Below are 20042 nucleotides of genomic sequence, written 5' to 3'. Positions count from 1 at the left end.
CTGAATGTACCTGTTTGAATACAGATGTTGTGTCAACACTACACCTTAGGGAGTAGTGAAAGAGTCACAGAACATAGAACTTTTTATTACCTTTCTCAACAGTGCGTGACACATAGAAGGAGCTACGAAAGAGGTGTATAAAAAGACCATTAACAATATAAGGGGTAACTGGTATGACCCAAAGATAAATCAAAACTGCTATAGGAGTTATCAATACCCTATGAGGCTGATGAGGTTGAAAGTTTTAAGATACTTTTTAAAAATGTAGATTAGAGGGCAAGTATAATTCACCACTTCATTTACATACATAATTAACTACTTCAAACTTGAACCTAATATGGGAATGGCAGAAACTAATTTAATCATTAAAGCAGCAACCTATGTTAAGAATTCTATCAAATAGTACATGGGAAAATTACGTTTATTGGCATAAAGTTATTCGTAATATTTCCTTCCCATTCTTTGAATGTCTGTGGGATTCATAGTGGTGCCCCTTCTATTTGTGCCCTCTCTTTTTAAAATATTCAGTCTGGTTCAAGGTTTATCAATTTTTATTGATCTTCTAAAGGAATCCGTTTTGGGTTTCATTAATTTCCTCTATTGTTTTATGTTTTCTGTTTTGTTGATTTCTTCTCTCGTCTTTCTTTTCTTCTCTGACTTTTGGTTTATCATGAAGGGATGCTGAATTTTATCAAATGCTTTTTCTGCATCTATCGAGATGATCAAATGGTTTTTGTCCTTCACTCTATTGATGTGATGTATGGTGTTTATTGTTTTGCATATGTTGAATCATCCTGGCATTCTTGGGATAAATGTGTTGTATTTATTTGGTTTGCTAATATTTTGTTGAGGATTTTTACATTTATGTTCATCAGAAATATTGGTCTGTAGTTTTCTTTTTTGTTGTGTTCTTGTTTGGTTTTGGTATCATGGCTATGCTGGCCTCGTGTAATGAGTTACAAAGAATTTCCTCTGCTTCAAGTTTTTGAAAAAGTTTGAGAAGGACTGGTATTAATTCTTCTTTAAAGGTTTGGTAGAATTCAGCAGTAAAGCCCTCTGGTCCTGGACTTTCCTTTGTTGGGAGGCTTTTTATTACTAATTCAATATTGTTACTCAATATTGGTCTGTTTAGATTTCCTGTTTCTTCTTGTTTCAATATTGGAAGGTTGTATGTATCCAGATATTTATCCATTTTCCCTAGGCTTTCAAATTTATTGACATATACTTGTTCATGGTAGCCTCTAATGACGTTTTGTATTTCTGTGGTATCCATTATGATGTCTCCTTTTTCATTTATGATTTTATTTGTTTGGATCTTCTGTCTTTGATTTTTGGTTTAATGTATTCTTTTTCTAGTTTCTTAAGGACTTGAAACTGCAGGTCATGTGATCTTGGCTCATTGCAAGCTCTGACTCCTGGGTTCATGCCATTCTCCTGCCTCAGCCTCCCGAGCAGCTGGGACTACAGGTACCCACCACCATGCCTGGTTAATTTTTTGTATTTTTAGTAGAGACGGGGTTTCACCGTGTTAGCCAGGATGGTCTCTATCTCCTGACCTCGTGATCTGCCCACCTCGGCCTCCGAAAGTGCTGGGATTACAGGCGTGAGCCACTGCACCCCGCCAATTTTCTTCTTTTTTAATATACGCATTTAATGCCATAAATTTCCCTATAAGCACTGCTTCAGCTATATCCCCCCAAATTTGATGTTATTGTTTTCTTAACTGTCATTCAGTTCAAAATACTGTTTAATTTCCCTTTGGATTTCTTCTTTGACCCATGGTTTATTTGCAAATTTTTATATAATTTCCACTTATTCAAAAAGTTTTCAGACATATTTGTGTTATGGTTATCTTATTAAATCCACTGTGGTCAGATAACATGTTGGAAGACTTGAATGTTTTTAGATTTATTGAAAATGTTTTATGGTTCAAAATGTGATCTATCTTGATAAATGTTTTCCCTGTGCACTTGAAAAGAACTCTTTGTCTGCTACTATTGAGCAGCATGCTCTGAAAATTTAATTATGTCAAGTTGGTTGATAGCATTGCTCAAGTCTATATGCTTACTGTTTCTACATCCATTTCTCCTATCAGTTATTGGGGGGGGGCTGAAATCCCTGAGTCTAAATGTGAATATTTCTGTTTTTTTTCTTACATTCTATCAGTTTTTGCTTCATGTATATTGATGCTCTGATAGTGGATTCATGTGTTTAGCAACATATATATTGAAGAATTTACTTCTATGTCATCTTAAATGACCCTCTGTACCTCTAAAATATTTATCTCTTTGTTCTGAAATCTACTCTGTCTGTTTTAATATAGTCACTCCAATTTTCTTTTCATTAGTGTTAGTATAGTATAGCATAGTATAGTACAGTATAGTATAACCTTTTACTTTTAATATATTTGTGTTTTCATAATTAAGGTAGGTTTCTTGTAGACGGCATATAGTTGGATCTTGCTTCTGTGTTCAATTTCACAGTCTGTCTTTCAGTTGGGATGTTTTGACCATTTATATTTAATGTGATTATTTTAATGTGATTATTTATATGAGTTGATTCAAATATACCAAATTGCTATTTGTTTTCATATTCAACTAATTTTCTCTTTGTTCCTTTACCTCCTTTTGAATTGAGTATTTATCATTTCATTTTTATCTCCTTAGTTAATGTATTAGCTACACTTTTTATGAGTTTACTTTAGATATACTAAGCATCTTTAACTTATTATGGTCCATCCTCACTAATTTTTTGCCACTTCATGTGTGATGTGAGAACATTATAGCAATACTTCTATCTTTTCCTGTTATGGTATTTGTTTCATTATTCTCATACACTTTATTTCTATCCTGTTGCAACATCCCAAATACATTGTTATTCTTTTGGCTTTGAGCAAAGTGTCTTCTAACATTTTTTAAAATTATTTTTTGTATACCCACATATTTACGATTTCTGGTATTTAAAATTTTTTCTGGTGAACATCTAGATTTTTCTTCTAGCATCATATTCTCTTTGCCAGAAAGGCTTCCTCTAATATTTCTTGTGGTGCAGATCTGCTGAAGTAACTTGTTTTCAGCTTTAGTTAAGTCCCCAAAAGTCTTTATTTTGACTTTGTCTTTTAAAGATACTTTTGCTAGGTATAGAATTCTAGGTTGGTCTTTTTTTCTTTTAGTACTTTAAAGTCAGCACTTCAGTGTCTTCTGGCACGAAATGTTACTGACTAGAAGGCTGATGTCATATTTTTTTCACTCCTTTGTATGTTATATATCCTTTTATTTCTAGCTACTTCTACGATTTTCTCTTTAAGATTTTTCTCTCTTGTTTTTAAGCAATTTAATTACAATGTACCTTGTAGTCTTCCTTGTTTCTTTTGTTTGGGGTTCACTGAACATATTTTATCTGTGGACTTAAAGTTTTTATCATGCTTGGAAAAAAAATTACAAATTATTCTTTTTAAATAATATTTGTCCTCTCTTCTTTCTTCTTCTTTGGAGATGCCAGTCACACATACATAAGGCCCCTTGGTATTGTCCCTGTAGTTACTGATACTCTGTTGCTTTCTTTTTCTAGTCATTTTTCTCTGGGCTCCATTCTGGAGAGTATCTATAGCTATACCTTCAACTTTACTAATCTTTTCTTCTGTGATGTCCAGTCTGTTAGTAATCTGTTAGTCCCACCATTGGCTTTTTAAAAATTTCAGATGTTATACTTTTCATCTCTAGAAGATTTGTTTGTGTTTTTTCTGTCTTTCTATATTTTATGTCTCTCCTTAACATGATTATGCTTTCCTCGACTTTTGTACACAGATGAAATGTAGTTTTTTAGAACTTTGTTCTGGGATGGAACAAATCACTTGGAAAAAGCATGATGCTTTCAAGGATTCCTGCAAGCTTTGTTAGAATGGACTAGAGCAGGATTTTTCCTAGTGTTGATCTTGTACCACTTCTGAGCCACACCCTTCTGTATTCTACCTGATGCCCATAATTTATGAAGTTTTCCACTCTGACTGGTGAGAATATGAACTGTTCCCCACTCTGTGTGACCTCCAGACATGGTTCCTTCTGCTCCCTTTGAGTGGGTATTTCACTAGTCTCAAGGTAGCTTCCTCACACACACGCACTGGTAAATATTTATCCATGGACTTGGACTTGGTGGGGGTGGGATGGGGTGAAGTCTCTGCCATCTCCGGAGTGCCATCCATGTGCAGCAAGCTCCTCTCTGCAGTACTCTGCCTTGCAAACTGCGGCTGCCTTGGTCTCCTTGACCTTCCAACCCTGTCTCTTCAACTCAGGGAGACCACCTGCGTCTGCATTGGCTCCCCTCCCTCACTGCAGCCTGGAAACTCTCTTCATGCAGTGAGTTAAGGCAATCTGAGGAGTCACTCTTTTCTTTTTCTTCTTGCAGGGATAACTGTCTCCTGAGCTGTCCATTGTCCGATATTTGAAAACCACTGTTTCATGTATTTTTTTTCAATTTTTAGTTATTTCTGCCCCGTAATTTCTCTTCTGATTTTATAATTTCTTGTTATTTTAAGGAAAACTCCTTTAAAAATAGCTTTATCTCTTTGAGAATCTTAAGTATGTTTTTCTAGTCATTTTCAGATTGACTATTTTTATTTAGTTGGATATTGATCTTCCTTTATGTAAAGTTTTTTGGGCTTTTTTTTTTAGATGAAGATTTCATCATACGAAATTTCAATTTTTATGTTCCACTGTGTGGATGCGTCTACCTTTCGGCTCTTGCCAGCCTGTCTAAAGTCTGTCCTGTTGTTTTCACTTGGTCCACAGGGCCTCCCAGTCTTTCAATGGTGACTTAGGGCTTCTGTCCTCAGTGATATTCAAGTTCTGGATGGGCATCTTTGTAGCTTCCTCCCCTCAGATATGCTGCTTTACTCAAATAGTTGTAGCTGTTTTTTAATATGCTGTTTTATTCAAATAGTTGTAGTTGTTGTCTGTCTTCAGCACTGTCTTATGCAATGGGCTTGCCTGGAGTCCCAACGAGGTGACCATTTGGTTCCTGTCACACTGTGGGCTCTGGCTGTAAGCTAAAGCTTCTTTTCAGGGCTGGGAACTTCACAGATGATCATTTCAAGTAAGCTTTATTACCACGTATTTGTTTCATTTAGTTTTTGATCATGGCTCTGTATTTTTTAAAAACCTTTTTGTTTAAAGGAAATAATTGTTATGTGTTTGAACTAATGGGCGTGGTGGATGGGTTTAAGCCATGAATTCAAAGTATGAACTCAATACAGGCCCTCATGTATTACTTTTGAGGGACTACTGGGTAATAAGATGTTAGAGGCCAGAGTAGCATGTTGAATTATATTTATAATGAAGAAATTATCTCAGCCCATCAGTACACATAAATGAGTTATGTGTCAAATTTTGCAAATTCATAAAGTAATTTCTTTTCTCTAATTTTATGGAAAATTGCTTCCTATACTCATCTTTGAAAAGGAAATTTATAACTAATATATCAATCCATACAGAAGTTAGGAAGCATAGTTTTGTTCTGGGATGGCTCTTATTGGAAAGCCATATTAGTTATAAAACACTGTACAGCTCTGTTATCACATAATATTATTCAAATTGTTACTGAATTTTATGTATTGACATACTCATTAATGCGACATTCTAAGACTTTAATATGTGATTATCTGAGATATTCTCTATAATTTTGCTTTCTGTTTTTAAAAGCATACTGGAGATGAAATGGCCTGATAAAATATAACTGAGAGTTATTATTAATTCCAGAATATTAAATTTGCTATGATCTAGTCACCTGATTTCAGTCACTGGACTGTTCTACCAGTCTGATTCTTCCCAAAATATAGCAGAAGATCAGCCAACGCAACTCCGGGGAAAAAAGAAGGCCAAGTTCTAACACTCGAACGCTTCATTCATGTCTGACTTCCCTTTTTACAAAAGGGAAATCCTGTAGGACAGGATTGTTTCACACACTGAAATGCCATCGCAATTAAGGTAAGTGTATGACATAAGGTAAAGGTAAGCCTCACAGAATCAGGCTCTTACCTGCCTATTATACTGCAGGTCATCATCTGGCTCCCACTGCCAATAAGATAGCCCCAGAAGTAACATAACAGCACCTAAAACTACTTATGTATTTTTCACTCACTGGGATCTGTCTTTGTGATATTTATGTGTTAGTCACATGCCATGCCATTTTGCAATTGGTAATAGAGCCTGGTGAATGTCTGGTTCAGGAGTGTGTTTTATCTCTCTAACAATACCTCATGTTTCTTAGTAAGTCTTTTGTTTCCTTTCTAATTCTCCTATAGTAGCTGGTACAGCCTCCACAGTAAGGAGACACTGAAATACCCTTTCATATTCAGAAATATGAAAGGAAAATGAAGACTCTGCTCTTCGAATAACCAGAAAGTTATAGCTGGGTGAAGTTTTCACTTTTTGTGGGTCGGGGAGGTAATGCCATTTATCAATAATCTGGCAAAATGTTCATGCCTACTATAATGGTCATAGCATTACTTAAGTAGAAATAGAACATACTGCAAACACTGTTTGAACGTATTTGCACTTTATTCTTGGCTGTCCTTCTTATAAGCTCCATGGAGGTAAATGAAGAAAACCTTGATTTACTTTTAAAGTCACATAATTATTTAATGACAATGCTGAATCTACTTATTTAGAATCTTACAGGATCATAATCTATAATTAGTATAATAAATGCAGAACATAATACAATGAAACGATTTTTTTGTGTGTGTGTGTGTGACAGAGTTTCACTCTTGTTGCCCAGGCTGGACTGCAATGGTGCTAGCTGGGCTCACCACAACCTCCGCTTCTCGGGTTCAAGCGATTCTCCTACCTCAGCCTCCCAAGTAGCTGGGATTACAGGCGCCCGCCACCACACCTGGCTAATTTTGTATTTTTAGTAGAGACAGGGTTTTTCCATGTTGGTCAAGCTGGCGTGACCTCAGGTGATCCGCCCACCTCGGTCTCCCAAAGTGTTGGGATTACAGGCGTGAGCCATCGCACCTGGCCGAAACAAATTTCTTTCTAAGCTTCTTAGATAATTTTGAATACCCTAAGATAAATAGGTTTAAGTTAGTTGATCTAACATAAGGAAGTTTAAATTGTTCTTGGTAAAAATTTTCATTTCTAAAACCTTTAGTTTATTGTGGTCTAAACTACTGAGGCCACTGAATTCAGATCTGAAGCACATTAAAATGAAATATTTTTAGAAGGTAATATCAGAGATAAATTCTACAACCTAATAGTCAAGCTTTTTATAAAGAGCATATCATGAATACGTGCACGTGTATGCGCTTTAAAAATCTTCTCTAAACTATATTGAATTTTTGTGCTTAAACATGATTTATTTTTCATAAAGCACAAATTATTTGTCTTTCAACATTTTCTTACCATTCTGGAGTGTATTTCTTTGGCATACAATGGGAATAAAAATTCTGATTCCCCTTCCAAGCGCAGTCCATCTTTTGTTACACGCAAGTGGCCCATTCCTGCCTGTTAAAAAAAAAAAGAGACAATGCATATTTTTTTATTGCTTGCTTTTTCATTCCTCTTGCTATTGACTTAAATCACGCATGTATTTCCATATATTGCCTACCACCTTTTCTGTATTTCTCCTAAATACTGTATTTAAAACTTCACATCTTTTAATTCAATATTCAATACTATTAAATCTTGTATAAATACAAAGAGCTGTTTAGAAAACACATATAAAATTTCAAGAGTCATTTTATAATAAACATTCAAGAGCCCATCACTATGCAAGAAAAAGAATCTTACTATTACTATTTTTTAAAATTTAAATTAAGTTACAATAAAATTAATTGTTTTGAGGTGTACAGGTCTATGAGTTTTAACACATATATAAGATTTGTGTAATCATCAACACAATCAGAATATAGTATAGTTCCATCACCTGCCCGAAAATACCATAAATACCATCATCTGAGTTCGCTATGTAGTAGATATTTACTGAGCACTTCTTAAGTGAAAAGCAAAACAGGAGGATGTAGAGGTCTGTTCAAGGTGCCTGCTCTCAAGGAGTTTACAGTCATGAAGGGTTACCAGATTGGGTGGCAGACATGATTCTGGAGGTCACCAATGACCGCTGTGCTGTTAAAACTTGTGGGCATTTCCAACTTCATGCCCTTTGCATTCTCAGGGGCATTTGGCACTGGACCCTTTCCTCCTTGAAACACTATCTTCCTCTGGTTTCCATGATGCTGTGCTTGTCTGCGCTCCTCCCACCTCCAGAACCACATTCTCCATCTCCTAACAGGCTCGTCCTCCCTACCCAGCCCTTGACTACTGGCTCCCTCAAGTTCGGTCTTAGGCCCTTTCCTGCATTCATGCTATGAATTGGCTTCCATTTACTATTTCAGTGTGGAGGCTCATCCGTTTTTTTCCAAATTTTAAAAATTGTAGTAAAATGTCATATACATTTTACCATCTTAACCACTTAGAAGAGTACAGACCCATGCTATTAAGTATATTCATGATGTTGTGTGACCATCACCACCAACCATCTCCAGAACTGCTTTCATCTTGCACAATTAAACACTGTACCCATTAAACAATTAACTCCCCCTTCTCCCCTCCACCCAACCCCCGGCAACCACCATTCTACTTTCTTGTTTTAAAGTTTTAATATGTAATTGAGGCATTGTACTTGTACACATTTTGGGGTACAATTTGAAATATATGTATATGGCGATAAGGTTAAATCTTATAGCATTTCTGTCTCTATGAATTTGATTATTTTAAGTACCTCATGTAAGTGGAATCATATCGTATTATCTTTTTGTGGCTGGCTTATTTCACTTAGCATAATGTCCTCTAAGATCATTCATGTTATAGCATATTATGACATTTCTGTTTTTTTAAGGCTGAAAAATATTCTACTGTGTGTACAAACCATATTTTGCTCATCCACTCATCCATTGATGGATACTTGGGTGGCTTCCATATTTTAGCCATTGTAAATAATGCTATGAACATGGGTATGCAAATATCTCTTTGATTCCCTGTTTTCAATTCTTTCAGTATATAGCCAAAAGCAGAATTGATCGATCACATGGGAATTCTATTGTTGATTTTTTGAGAACTGCCATACTGTTTCCCGTGGTAGCTATTCAATTTTATATTCTAACAGTGCATAAGAATTCCAGTTTCTCCACATCCTCCCTAACACTTGGTATTTTCTGTTTGATAGTTGCCATCCCCATGGAAGAATCCGTTTTTACCTGTAAATAGTCTGTTCTGAGCTTCATACCCATGTATCTGATTGCCTACCTGTCATCCCCTTCTGACTGTCTTAAAAGCATCTGAATTCAACCAGCTGAGCTTTGATCTTCCCGCTCTTCCCCAAATAGAAAGCATTATTTAAAAAAGGAAAGCAGGACAGTCCAAAGGATGAAACAAAGCAATAAGGGACATTTTACGTTGTGACAAGTGAATTTCTAGGATACAGATATGTTATCCTGACGTGAATCTTACCTGCTAGGCAATAGACTTCTACTTTCAAAGACATCATCAGTTGAAAGCTCCATTAACAAGAACCAAATTAAATGTGTGGTTATGCCATGTGGTTCAATCCATAAACTACAATTCGAACTGACATTTGGAGTGGTGGCATTAGTAGTGTGCATGTGGAAACCACACACACTGCTGGATGCAGCTACCTCCCACACTAGGTAGATGAGCACTTCTGAGCTTTTTTTTTTTTTTTTCTTTATGGAATCTCACTCTGTCTCTCAGGCTGGAGTGCAGTAGTGCAGTCTTGGCTCACTGCAACCTCCACCTCCAGGGCTCAAGTGATTCTCCCGCCTCAGCCTCCAGAGTAGCTGGGATTACAGGTGTGTACCACCATGCCCGCCTCATTTTTGTATTTTGAGTAAAGATGGGATGTTGTCATGTTGGCCAGGCTGGTTTCGAACTCCTGACCTCAGATGATCTGCCCACCTCAGCCTCCCAAAGTGCTGGGTTACAGGTGTGAGCCACCACGCCTGGCCTTCTGAGCTCTTTTATCCATGTGATGCACTGGGAGGTTTTGTTTGAAGAAAGGGCTCAGAGCCTAAAGAGGCTGACAACTACTGTTTGGGATTTTCTCATGGGATCCAGCCAAGCATTTATAATATAGTTTATAAACTTAAACCAACATTAGAAAATTATAAAAATCGATCATGTATGCATAATCAGCCAATTTTTAAAGCAAACATTTCCATTAAAGATTTTATGGCCTAGAGTTAAACAAAGCAGAATTTCAAGATTACAAATTCTGTTCTGAAAATCTGCTGCTGAATTTTTGGGTTCAAGTAAACATATGGCAGCAGTTTTCTGGACTCTACTTGTTATATCACCAAAAAAATCCTAATGTTAATCCTAGCCTCTGTGGTCGCTAATTTCCATAGTCAGCTTACCAAAGCTGACTGTTCATTGTCATTTCTTTCTCTGGCGGTTACTTTCTTTACTTGAAAAACATGCAGGAAAATACTGAAGCTACTCAAAAAAATAAAATAAAATAAAATAAAACAAAATAGAAGGAGGGACTCATTCCCAGCTCATCCTAAGAGGCAGCATCATCCTGATACCCAAACCTGGCAGAGACACAACAAAAAAGAAAACTTCAGTTCTATATCCTTGATGAACACAGATGCAAAAATCTTCAACAAAATACTAGCAAACCGACTCCAGCAGAACATCAAAAAGCTAACCCACCATGATCAAGTAGGCTTTATCCCTGCAATTCAAGGTTGCTTTAACATATGCACATCAATAAATACGATTCATTACGCAAACAGAACTAAAGACAAAAAGCACATGATTATCTCAATAGATGTAGAAAAAGCTTTCCATAAAATTCAACACCCTTTTGTGTTGAAACTCTCAATAAACTAGGTATTGAAGGAACATACTTTAAAATAAGGAGACGTCTATGACAAACCCACAGCCAATATCATACTGAATGGTTAAAAGCTGGAAGCATTCCCCTTGAAAACCGGCACAAGACAAGGAAGGAGGCCCTCTCTTACCACTCCTATTCAACATAGTATTGGAGGTCCTGGTCAGAGCAGGCAAGAGAAAGAAAGAAAAGGTATCCAAATAGGAGGAGAGAAAGTCAAACTAATCCTGTATGCAGATGACATGATTCTACATTGAGAAAACCCCATAGTCTCTGCCCAAAAGCTCCTTGAGATGATAGGCAATTTCAGCTAAGTTTTGTGATACAAAACCAATGTACAAAAATCAGTAGCATCCCTGTACATTAACAGCACCCCTAAGCTGAGAGCCAATTCAAAAGTGCAGTCCCATTTTTTGCATTCCCATAAACAATAGAGGAGAGTTATAGTTGTTCCACATTCTTGTCAGCACTTGGTACTGCCAGGTTTTTTTTTTTTTTCCATTCTTAATAGGTGTATAATGAATTTTTTTTCTTTCTGGGATTTTAATTTCTGTAAAAGAATTCATTCAAATGATTATGGTCACAAACATGATTTTAACAAAAAGATTGCTTGCCTACCACATCAGTGCATGACGGACGTGGACAGGCAGCCAACACATTGTGCATTACCTAAGCTCTCCTCTTTCAGCTGCCTCATGATGCCATCTTCATTTGAAACAAGGGGGATTCATGCCAAAATCAGGAAAAAGAGCCTTCATTTTCTTTTTCTAAATTATTCTAAAAATAAGACAGCAGGTAGAAACACAATGCACTGTGAAGATAAAAAGAAAAACTGAAAAGATTCATTGTCCTAGTAAATTTTCATAGTAATGTTGGATCCGTCAACCTGTCTGTAAACCCTTCAGTAATTTTTTGTTATAAATCTAGTAATAAATTTCTGTCATTCCTTCTTGGTCATTGCTAACTTCATACACACAAACACTTGTGAAAGTTATCTTTCATATTTACACATTTTTTGAATCATAAAATATTTATTGGGTACCAAATTATATGTATGGCACTGTGATATGGCTGAGGATTCAAGAGTATAGTGTTCTACTGGCCCCTGAATTTCTCTGACACAAACAGATACACCCCTAGTATAGACAAATTCAGGGGTTCTGAATGGGACTTGAACAAAGAGTACTGGAGAATTTGGGGAATGCCTCTCAGAAGACGTGAGATTTGCACTGGGTCAAGCTGGAAGGGTGCATCTTGAAAGAGTTTTAGATATTTAGTAGAATGTCCATGATAATTCTGTCATGGAGAGATTACTCTGGAATAACATGTTCAAGATTCTAATATGCTTCATTGCTAAGAAAAGGTAGATAATTATCCTCTTTTACTATCTCATTTTTTGAGTACTGTCTTCTTTGAAATTGTTATTTCACATTTTGTGCACATAGTCTTGTAAGTTACTGAACATCTGAAATTGGTCTGACTTCCACATTTGGCCGTTATGTATAGCCTACATCTTATTGCTATAAGATGATGGCGACTATCCACAAAATATGTCTTTGTTTAGGTTTTTTTTTTTTTTTAACTCTCAGCTTACTCTGTTAACACCTACTAAAACATCCATGCTGGGATCCATATTTCCATATTGTACCAGTGGGGTGGTGGTTTTTGTCTGAGTGCAAATTTTCACATTATTTTTATAATGAGAAGTTTAACAGGATAGCAGGTACTTTTTCACGTTATACTAAAAATAGAATAAAATAAAGAATAACTTTCGTCAAAGGATTTCATAATTTTGTGCCAGGCTTAAACTGAGCATTTAATTAACATAAGTAATCACTAATGGTCATTGTTCTATGAGTGTGTGTGTGCTATCAAAGAATCACTGATTGAACATAATCCTAATTAAAACCAAGACTCTTACCCAGTCTGAATCCTAAGCTAATATTCTTTTCACTGTTTTTACAGTGTCTCAAAGTAGGTTTTCCTAAATAAAACCTATCAAGTACATAAGATTAGTTGGTTTATAATTTCAAGATACTATCTTTGTTAGCATTTGTGAGAAAAAACTGTTACCAGAAGACATTAACAGTTTCCTATTATTGGTAGAAACGGGAGGAAAGTGAATAGATCTGCATCTGGAGCCTATTAGTTTTGTTATAATAATATTCCCTGCGACAGGAAAGTGAGCCCTAGTTCCAGTTCAGGCTGATGAACGTCCCTCCTTGCAGCAAGAGCCTATAGCTTAGGAGACCAGGTGTGCTGTTGCCTTCCTTATTTCCCAATTGCTGTAATATGGTTAAATCACTCATAAAAATTAAAATAAAAGAGAAAATTGAAGGCATATCCCTGGGATAAAAATTAAAACTATAGTGCTATTTGTATCTTTAAACACTGGTAATGATGGGATTTGTATCACTGATATCCATGATAATGAAATTCCTCTGTACGTGGAATAGCTCTAGGTTTGTCTTCCTCCTCCAAACTCAGTCTTGATAATATCTTGTCTTCTAAGAAAGAAAATGCCATTAAGTTAGTACATGTTCCTACTCTCTGTGACCTCTGCTTCAACCCTACTCTATTACAAGTAGCATATAAATCAAACATTTCAATTTGGTTTTTGGACTGGAAAGCACTGATATAATATAATACCTTTTAGAAAGACATAAATAATTTGAGAGAATGCCAGGTACTGGTTAAAAATGCTACAGTGTCATATTTTTCTTTTAATCACAGTTCCATTCATTTGAAAAACAAATGGGATGGAGATGCAGGTGGTTTAAGGCATCAATATCACACTGCTGAAAATCAAATGACAGTGTGAGCTGGGCATCATTAAGGCAGGAATGGAGGAGAATAGCAGGGGATAGGGTTGGTCTGGGCACCAGACACCTCTCTGCCACCAGCACAGTGTAGACAGAGGCAGTTGGAAGACCAGTGGTCCAATGTTTCTAAATGGAGCCACCAAGAATGTCAGATAGGCACAGCAAAGAAGTTGACGTCTCTTCCTTGGTTTGTGTGCCAGGTAATACTCCACTGCTCTTCCTTCCCGCACGTTGCTTTCCCTGGGGAGGTTACTGTAAGGGAGGAGACCACTACTACTCCCGCTGCCCTCCTCCCCCAACCTTGCCTAGTTCACAAGACAAGAAGAAAGAGAGAAAGCAAAAAGTTGGAAAAAACAAAAGTAAGATAAATAGCTAGACAACCTTGGCACCACCACTTGGCCCTAGAAGTTAAAAAAAGCAATAATAATAACGTCAACCCCTGACCTAAACTACCTGTGTTATCTGTAAATTCCAGACACTGTATGAAAAAAACATTGTAAAACTTTTTGTTCTGTTAGCTGATGCATGTAGCCTCCAGTCACGTTTCCCACGCTTGCTCAATTTATCACGACCCTTTCACATGGACCCCTTAAAGTTGTAAGCCTTTAAAAAGGCCAAGAATTTCTTTTTCAGGGAGCTCGGCTCTTAAGACACGAGTCTATCGATGCTCCCGGCGTAATAAAAACCTCTACCTTCTTTAATCTGGTGTCTGAGGAGTTTTGTCTGTGGCTCATCCTGCTACAACTGAAACAGCAGGGGTTTGGTCTAGGTCCTGCTGTTTGCTGCACAGAAAGCCAAGTGACAAGGAAGAAGGCTTTAATTGGGTGCTGCAGCCCAGGAGATGGGAGCTCTGTCTCAAATTAATCTCTGATCAACTAAAACTAGAGGTTTTTACAGCAGGGAAGAAATTTAACAATGTGTAGGAAAACAGGAACTAGGGTGGGACAAGGAAGCAACCATGATGAATGTGGGGTCAGGCATTTTATTGTCTGGATGTGGTGACCTGGTAAGTTTCAGTTCTTTGATACTTTTTTTGAGAGGTCTGAAGGCCCTTTCCTGAGAAAGGAACTCAGATAAAACAAATGCAAGTTTCAAGCTTTAAGACCAGAAGGGTCAATTTCTGTTTATCCAAAAAACTGTCTATGGAAAAACTGGGTCACAGTTTCAGAGAGTTCCTTTCATGGCCAAGTTTGTTAGAGGTCTCCCTGCAGCCGAGGCCACACTACCCTTCCTTAGGGAGCACACAGGAGCCAGCCCCAGGGAGCAGAGCAGAACCACCCCCAGACTGAGCCATGGTTGCCTGCAGGTGGCCATATGCAGCTGCCTTAGGGGCACCTGCCAGCCTCTCAATGATGAAGGCAAGCAAAGTGGGATGATGAACAAAGATATCTTAAGATACACTATAGCACTAGCCACTAAAAATATGGTAGACATTCTGTTTGTTCATATAACTATCACAGTAAGTTTTTTTTTTTAATTAAAATATCTGTCCAATCTGATAAAATGTTATTTATAAAATATATTTGCAAAGTGTGTTCATATTTGTAAAATACTGAACATGTTCCCAGAAAGCATTTTAGTAGAAGTCATTTTAGTTTTGGATAACTTTGATCTCTTTAAGTTCAGTAAATGATCAAGGGCAAATACAATACAATTTTAGTAGTTTGCATTGTCATCTTTTCTTATTTATTTTTGAAATGGAGTCTCACTCTGTCACCCAGGCTGGAGTGCTGTGGCGCCATCTGGGCTCACTGCAACCCCCACTTCCTGGGTTCAAGTGATTCTCCTGCCTCAGCCACCCAAGTAGCTGAGATTACAGGCACGTGCCACCACGCCCAGCTAATTTTTATATTTTTAGTAGAGACGGGGTTTCACCATGTAGGCCAGGCTGGTCTGAATTCCTGGCCTCAAGTGATCTGCCTGCCTTGTCCTCCCAAAGAGCTGGTATTACAGGCATGAGTCACCATGCCCCACCAGTTGTCTTTTCTTAAATTAATTAATCCTATAAATTGCAACCCTAATTATTTGCCAATGAAACCACTGCAGAGATGTGGTACTCTGCCCGTGAGACCATTGCAGAGATATGGGTAATAAAACTGACAGCTCCTTACAGAAAGTTTCCTTGTGCTGTTTGCATGATTTCATTCAGGCATACTCCTTCTTTTACTTCCCTTTCACCACTTAAGAAATGGAATGCCTCTATCTATATCACATCAGCACTGTCAGCATAAAACATTACGAAGGAGATAACATGGGAAAGAATGTGATATCCGAGTTGAGGACTCCTGCTACTGATGCTGTATTCCCTGAGTGTAATTTAAACTTTAGATGACCCTGAAGTCTGCAGTGTCTGCAAACCAAACCTGCTCTGTGACACAGGACTTATCTGGGGCCCCTCCTCAGACCCAATCCACCAGCCTCTCCTGGGAAGCAGCTTAGCAGTATCCATTTCTAAGAGCCTTCCCAAGTAACTGGAGCCTCTCTTCTCGCTCTCTCATATCATGCCCATGCTTTCACATCCTCTCTAATTTGCCTTTGGGAGATTCAGTTATTCTTCTACTAATTTTTAAGCATCTGTGCTTTCTCTAGGTTACTTTGCCTCTTTCTATACTCATTTGCTAAAATCATAAAACAACAACTATATTAAAGTAAATAAAAAGAATACATCCCTTGGTCATTCAATCTCTTATTTATCAACTCAAGAAATACTTACAGAGCATCAGTTTTTTTGCTAGATCCTGAGTCTACCAGGCTCAACTGACATGATCCTACAGGGTTAGCAGACATTTAACAACCACAAACAAAGTTGGGTTTTTTTTATATGAACAAAAATTGTGGTGTGCTATGCTATGGAAAAATAAGTCCGACTCCTACAGAAGAGAATAATAGGAGGATCCTGTCTTAGACTGGAGGTGATCAAGATAACCTCATCAAGAAAGTATCATTTTGAGCTGAGACCCTGCATTAGTCCATTCTCGCATTGCTACAGTGAAATACCAAAGACTGGGCAAATTATAAAGAAAAGAGGTTTAACTGGCTCATGGTTCTACAGGCTGTACAGGAAGCATAGTGGTTTCTGTTTGGCTTCTGGGGAGGCCTTAGGAAACTTATAATTACAGTGGAAGGCAAAGTCCTAGCAATCACGTCTTACATGGCAGGGGCAGGAGCAAGAGAGAGAGGGAAGATGCTACACACTCTTCAACAACCAGATCTCATGATAACTGTCAGGACAACAGCACCAAGGGGGTGGTGCTAAACCATTCATGAAGGACCCCCTCCCATGATCCAATCACCTCCCACCAGGCTGCACCTCAACACTGGGGGTTACAGTTCAACATGAGACTGGGTGGGGACACAGATCCCAACCATAATGATGGGACTGTGTGTGTGTGTCTGGGTTGGAGCGGATGCTCTAGATAGAGAGAAGAGCATATACTAAAACACTGAAGCAAGAGAGAACTGTCTGCAGAATTGGAAGCCAATGAGCAACAGGAGAGCAGTTTAGAGCGAGACGGCAGAGGTAACTGTGCCCAGCCTGCGGTCAGAGGCTGGTGTGTTTCTTTTGTTTTTCAGTGCAACAGGAATGGATCCATTCATGTATTTTCAATAATAAGGTAAAATCAGATAAATACAGTGAGGGCATTTCCTGTCCCTGATTCTCACAGGCAGAACTTTGAAATAGCCAGAGGTGATGCGCCGGTAAGTGGGAATAATGATTAATCACTTGGTCTCTATGGTGAAAGGGGGGTCAAGCTTTCCTCTCCACTTTTCTGCCCCTCTCCCCAGTTTCTGACTTAGATCCTCACTCTGGCAGCCTGAAAAATCAACATGAGATCACTTAAGTGGGGGATGTAGGAGGGATCTCTCATGAGAGAAGCACTCTGCCCTTCTCTGCAGCCCAGGGCAGGAGAGTGACGTGCGTGGCTGGAGAGTTAGGAGAAGTGCAGGCTTCTGGCTCCTCTCCTCCTTCCCCAGGGATCCACTTGCCCATGCATTTCGGGTCTGATGCGGGTATAGGAAATCCCACCAGGAAGAATGTGTCAGTATCAAGTCCTTGCCTCGCAGCAGGCGTCAGGAATTCTCCATGCTGCCTGTGACTTGATGGGTCATCTTTCTAATTCTGGGGTGCAAGACATTTGGCCAAATCCAAGCCAGTACCCTCCAATCAGCTTTTTATAAGTAACACAGATGGTATTTTAAGCTATCTCTACCAGATTTTTTTTTGTTCCTTTCAGTTGGGTTTGAATTTGGATGGGGAAAAAATTTGTATTTATTGGGTCCCATAAAACCCCAAAAGGGCTTTTTTTGGACATGGTTCAAGGATAACAAGTCTGTGTATTGCCTTCATGGTACCATCTTCTGAGTTGGTTTTCCTGATCTTCAAGGATCCTGTTATCTGCTGAGATACACTTAGCTTTGAAATCACTGAAATAACAATACATAAAGTTGAAGTCTGTCAATCTCAAACTCATGGGATGATGATGAGGATAAATTGAGTTAGTAGGCATGAATGGATTGTGAAATCTATTATATGCTAAATGATGAGTCATGAAAATAAAAAAGACAAAAGTCTTTTAAAAATAAACTTTTTTCATAATAAATACTACATCAATATATACACTGATTTCCTCAATTATGATGAGCTAAAATGATCACTCATATTAATGCATCAAAGAACATTTTTGTTATTAAAATGAAATTATTTTTCATTTCAAAATATTTTAAAAAAGAATAATGTAATTAATAAACAAATAATTTCCCAGTAAGAAGTGGTTAAAACATACATGATTAGATTAGGCTACACATTATCTTATTGCTAAATAGTTATTTAAAATATATATTAATATCCAGTAATAAAAGATTAAGAGCTAACAATTTCTCTCTTAATAAATGGTCAAGAGTATGGGTCATCAGATAAGTTTATACAGGTAATTTTAGAGTTTTTCTCTTTGTTTTGTTTTCTTTTTGTCAATATCCAGCAAAACAGAAATTAAACACTTCACATGGTGTAGTAACATTGTACTAGTTTTCTATTGCTGTGTAACAAATTTCCAGTGAATGATCACCAATTGCTTAATGACAAAACACAAAGTTAGTAGTTTAAACAATATAGATGCTGTTTGATTTATGAAGAGAATTGAAAATGCATTTGATACACCTCACCCACCTAACAGCATAGCTTGGTTTAGCTCACCTTAAATATGCTCAGAACCCTTACATCAACCTACAGTTGGGCAAAATCGTCTAACACAAAGGGTACAGTATAGTGTTGAGAGTCTATAAAATGCAAATGGGATTTCAGAAAATACCACTACAAGGGTGATATTTTAACAAACTTCTATGACCATTGTGCATTCACAGACAGCCTCTGGTCACTTGCATATCTGCATTCTTTTCTAAGTTTTAAAAATCCTTTTCAAATGATTATATTAATATAATCATAAGGCTGAAATAAATGTCATTAAGATGCCATCTAATAACATTTTCCCAGCTTCCTATGAATGATCACTAATTGCTTAATGACAAAACATTTATCTAAGGAAATATCCACAAAGGCTGTGTAGCAAGGGTTTACTTTCTTGCTAAATGAAAAGTTCTTAATGGGAAAGTCCTTAATGGGGAATTCCTAATTGCTAGTTTCCAAAATGAATTAATTTTAAATCCTTGTTAAGGAGAAATCTACCAGGGTTTCTTGACCTCCTAAAAAGGGCAATGTTACTTATTACCATAATAAATGAAAACAAACAAAACTTATCAACAGAGTATTTTATAGAATTATAAGCTTAATGATAACATTTAGTATTATTATTCTTCCTTGATCACTTATATCTTTTTTCCCAAATAAAAGTGCCCCCAAGATTTAATTACCAGAGTTACTATAATTAGCTTAGAATCATTCATCTTACCTTGATGATAACCTAAAGCTACATTCACTAAAATGCACTAAAATATTTTATATGCAAAGGTTGATAACTCTAATGGTCTTCTAAAAACTCAGTATCATTCAAAATTAAAGATGTCTTATTTTAACATGCAGATATGACCCATGTATATTATTCTACACTCGTGAACGCTGTAACAAACTAATATTGCATATTATTTTTATAGAATGAAAATATAATAAGGAAAAAGCATAATAAGGTACCCTACTACACTGATTTCTTTTAATAACTGCATTCCTGACTGATTTAACTATTATAATGGCTAACAGGGAATATTTTAGAATGTTTATGCTTAGCATCAGTTGTTACAATGTCCTAAATATCACTTTATATTCAACAGATGTCTTTTCTGGAAATTGTGAAAATTTCT

At 37.1% G+C, this 20042-nt stretch overlaps 1 protein-coding gene across 5 annotated transcripts in view; it reads right to left on the bottom strand.

Moving 5' to 3' along the window:
• The window catches only part of SGCG (sarcoglycan gamma), a 98942-nt gene that overhangs the window by 39348 nt on the left and 39552 nt on the right, over positions 1-20042 (bottom strand). For all 5 annotated transcript variants that reach the window (XM_031655761.1, XM_031655757.1, XM_031655759.1 and 2 more), the window contains one exon: positions 7401-7502. In XM_031655761.1, coding sequence (XP_031511621.1) covers positions 7401-7502 — 102 coding nt within the window. The remainder of the gene's footprint in view (positions 1-7400; positions 7503-20042) is intronic.

This window comes from Papio anubis, chromosome 15 (genome assembly GCF_008728515.1).
Source record: "Papio anubis isolate 15944 chromosome 15, Panubis1.0, whole genome shotgun sequence".
NCBI lineage: Eukaryota > Metazoa > Chordata > Mammalia > Primates > Cercopithecidae > Papio > Papio anubis.
This window is presented reverse-complemented; position numbering and strand designations above follow the sequence as displayed.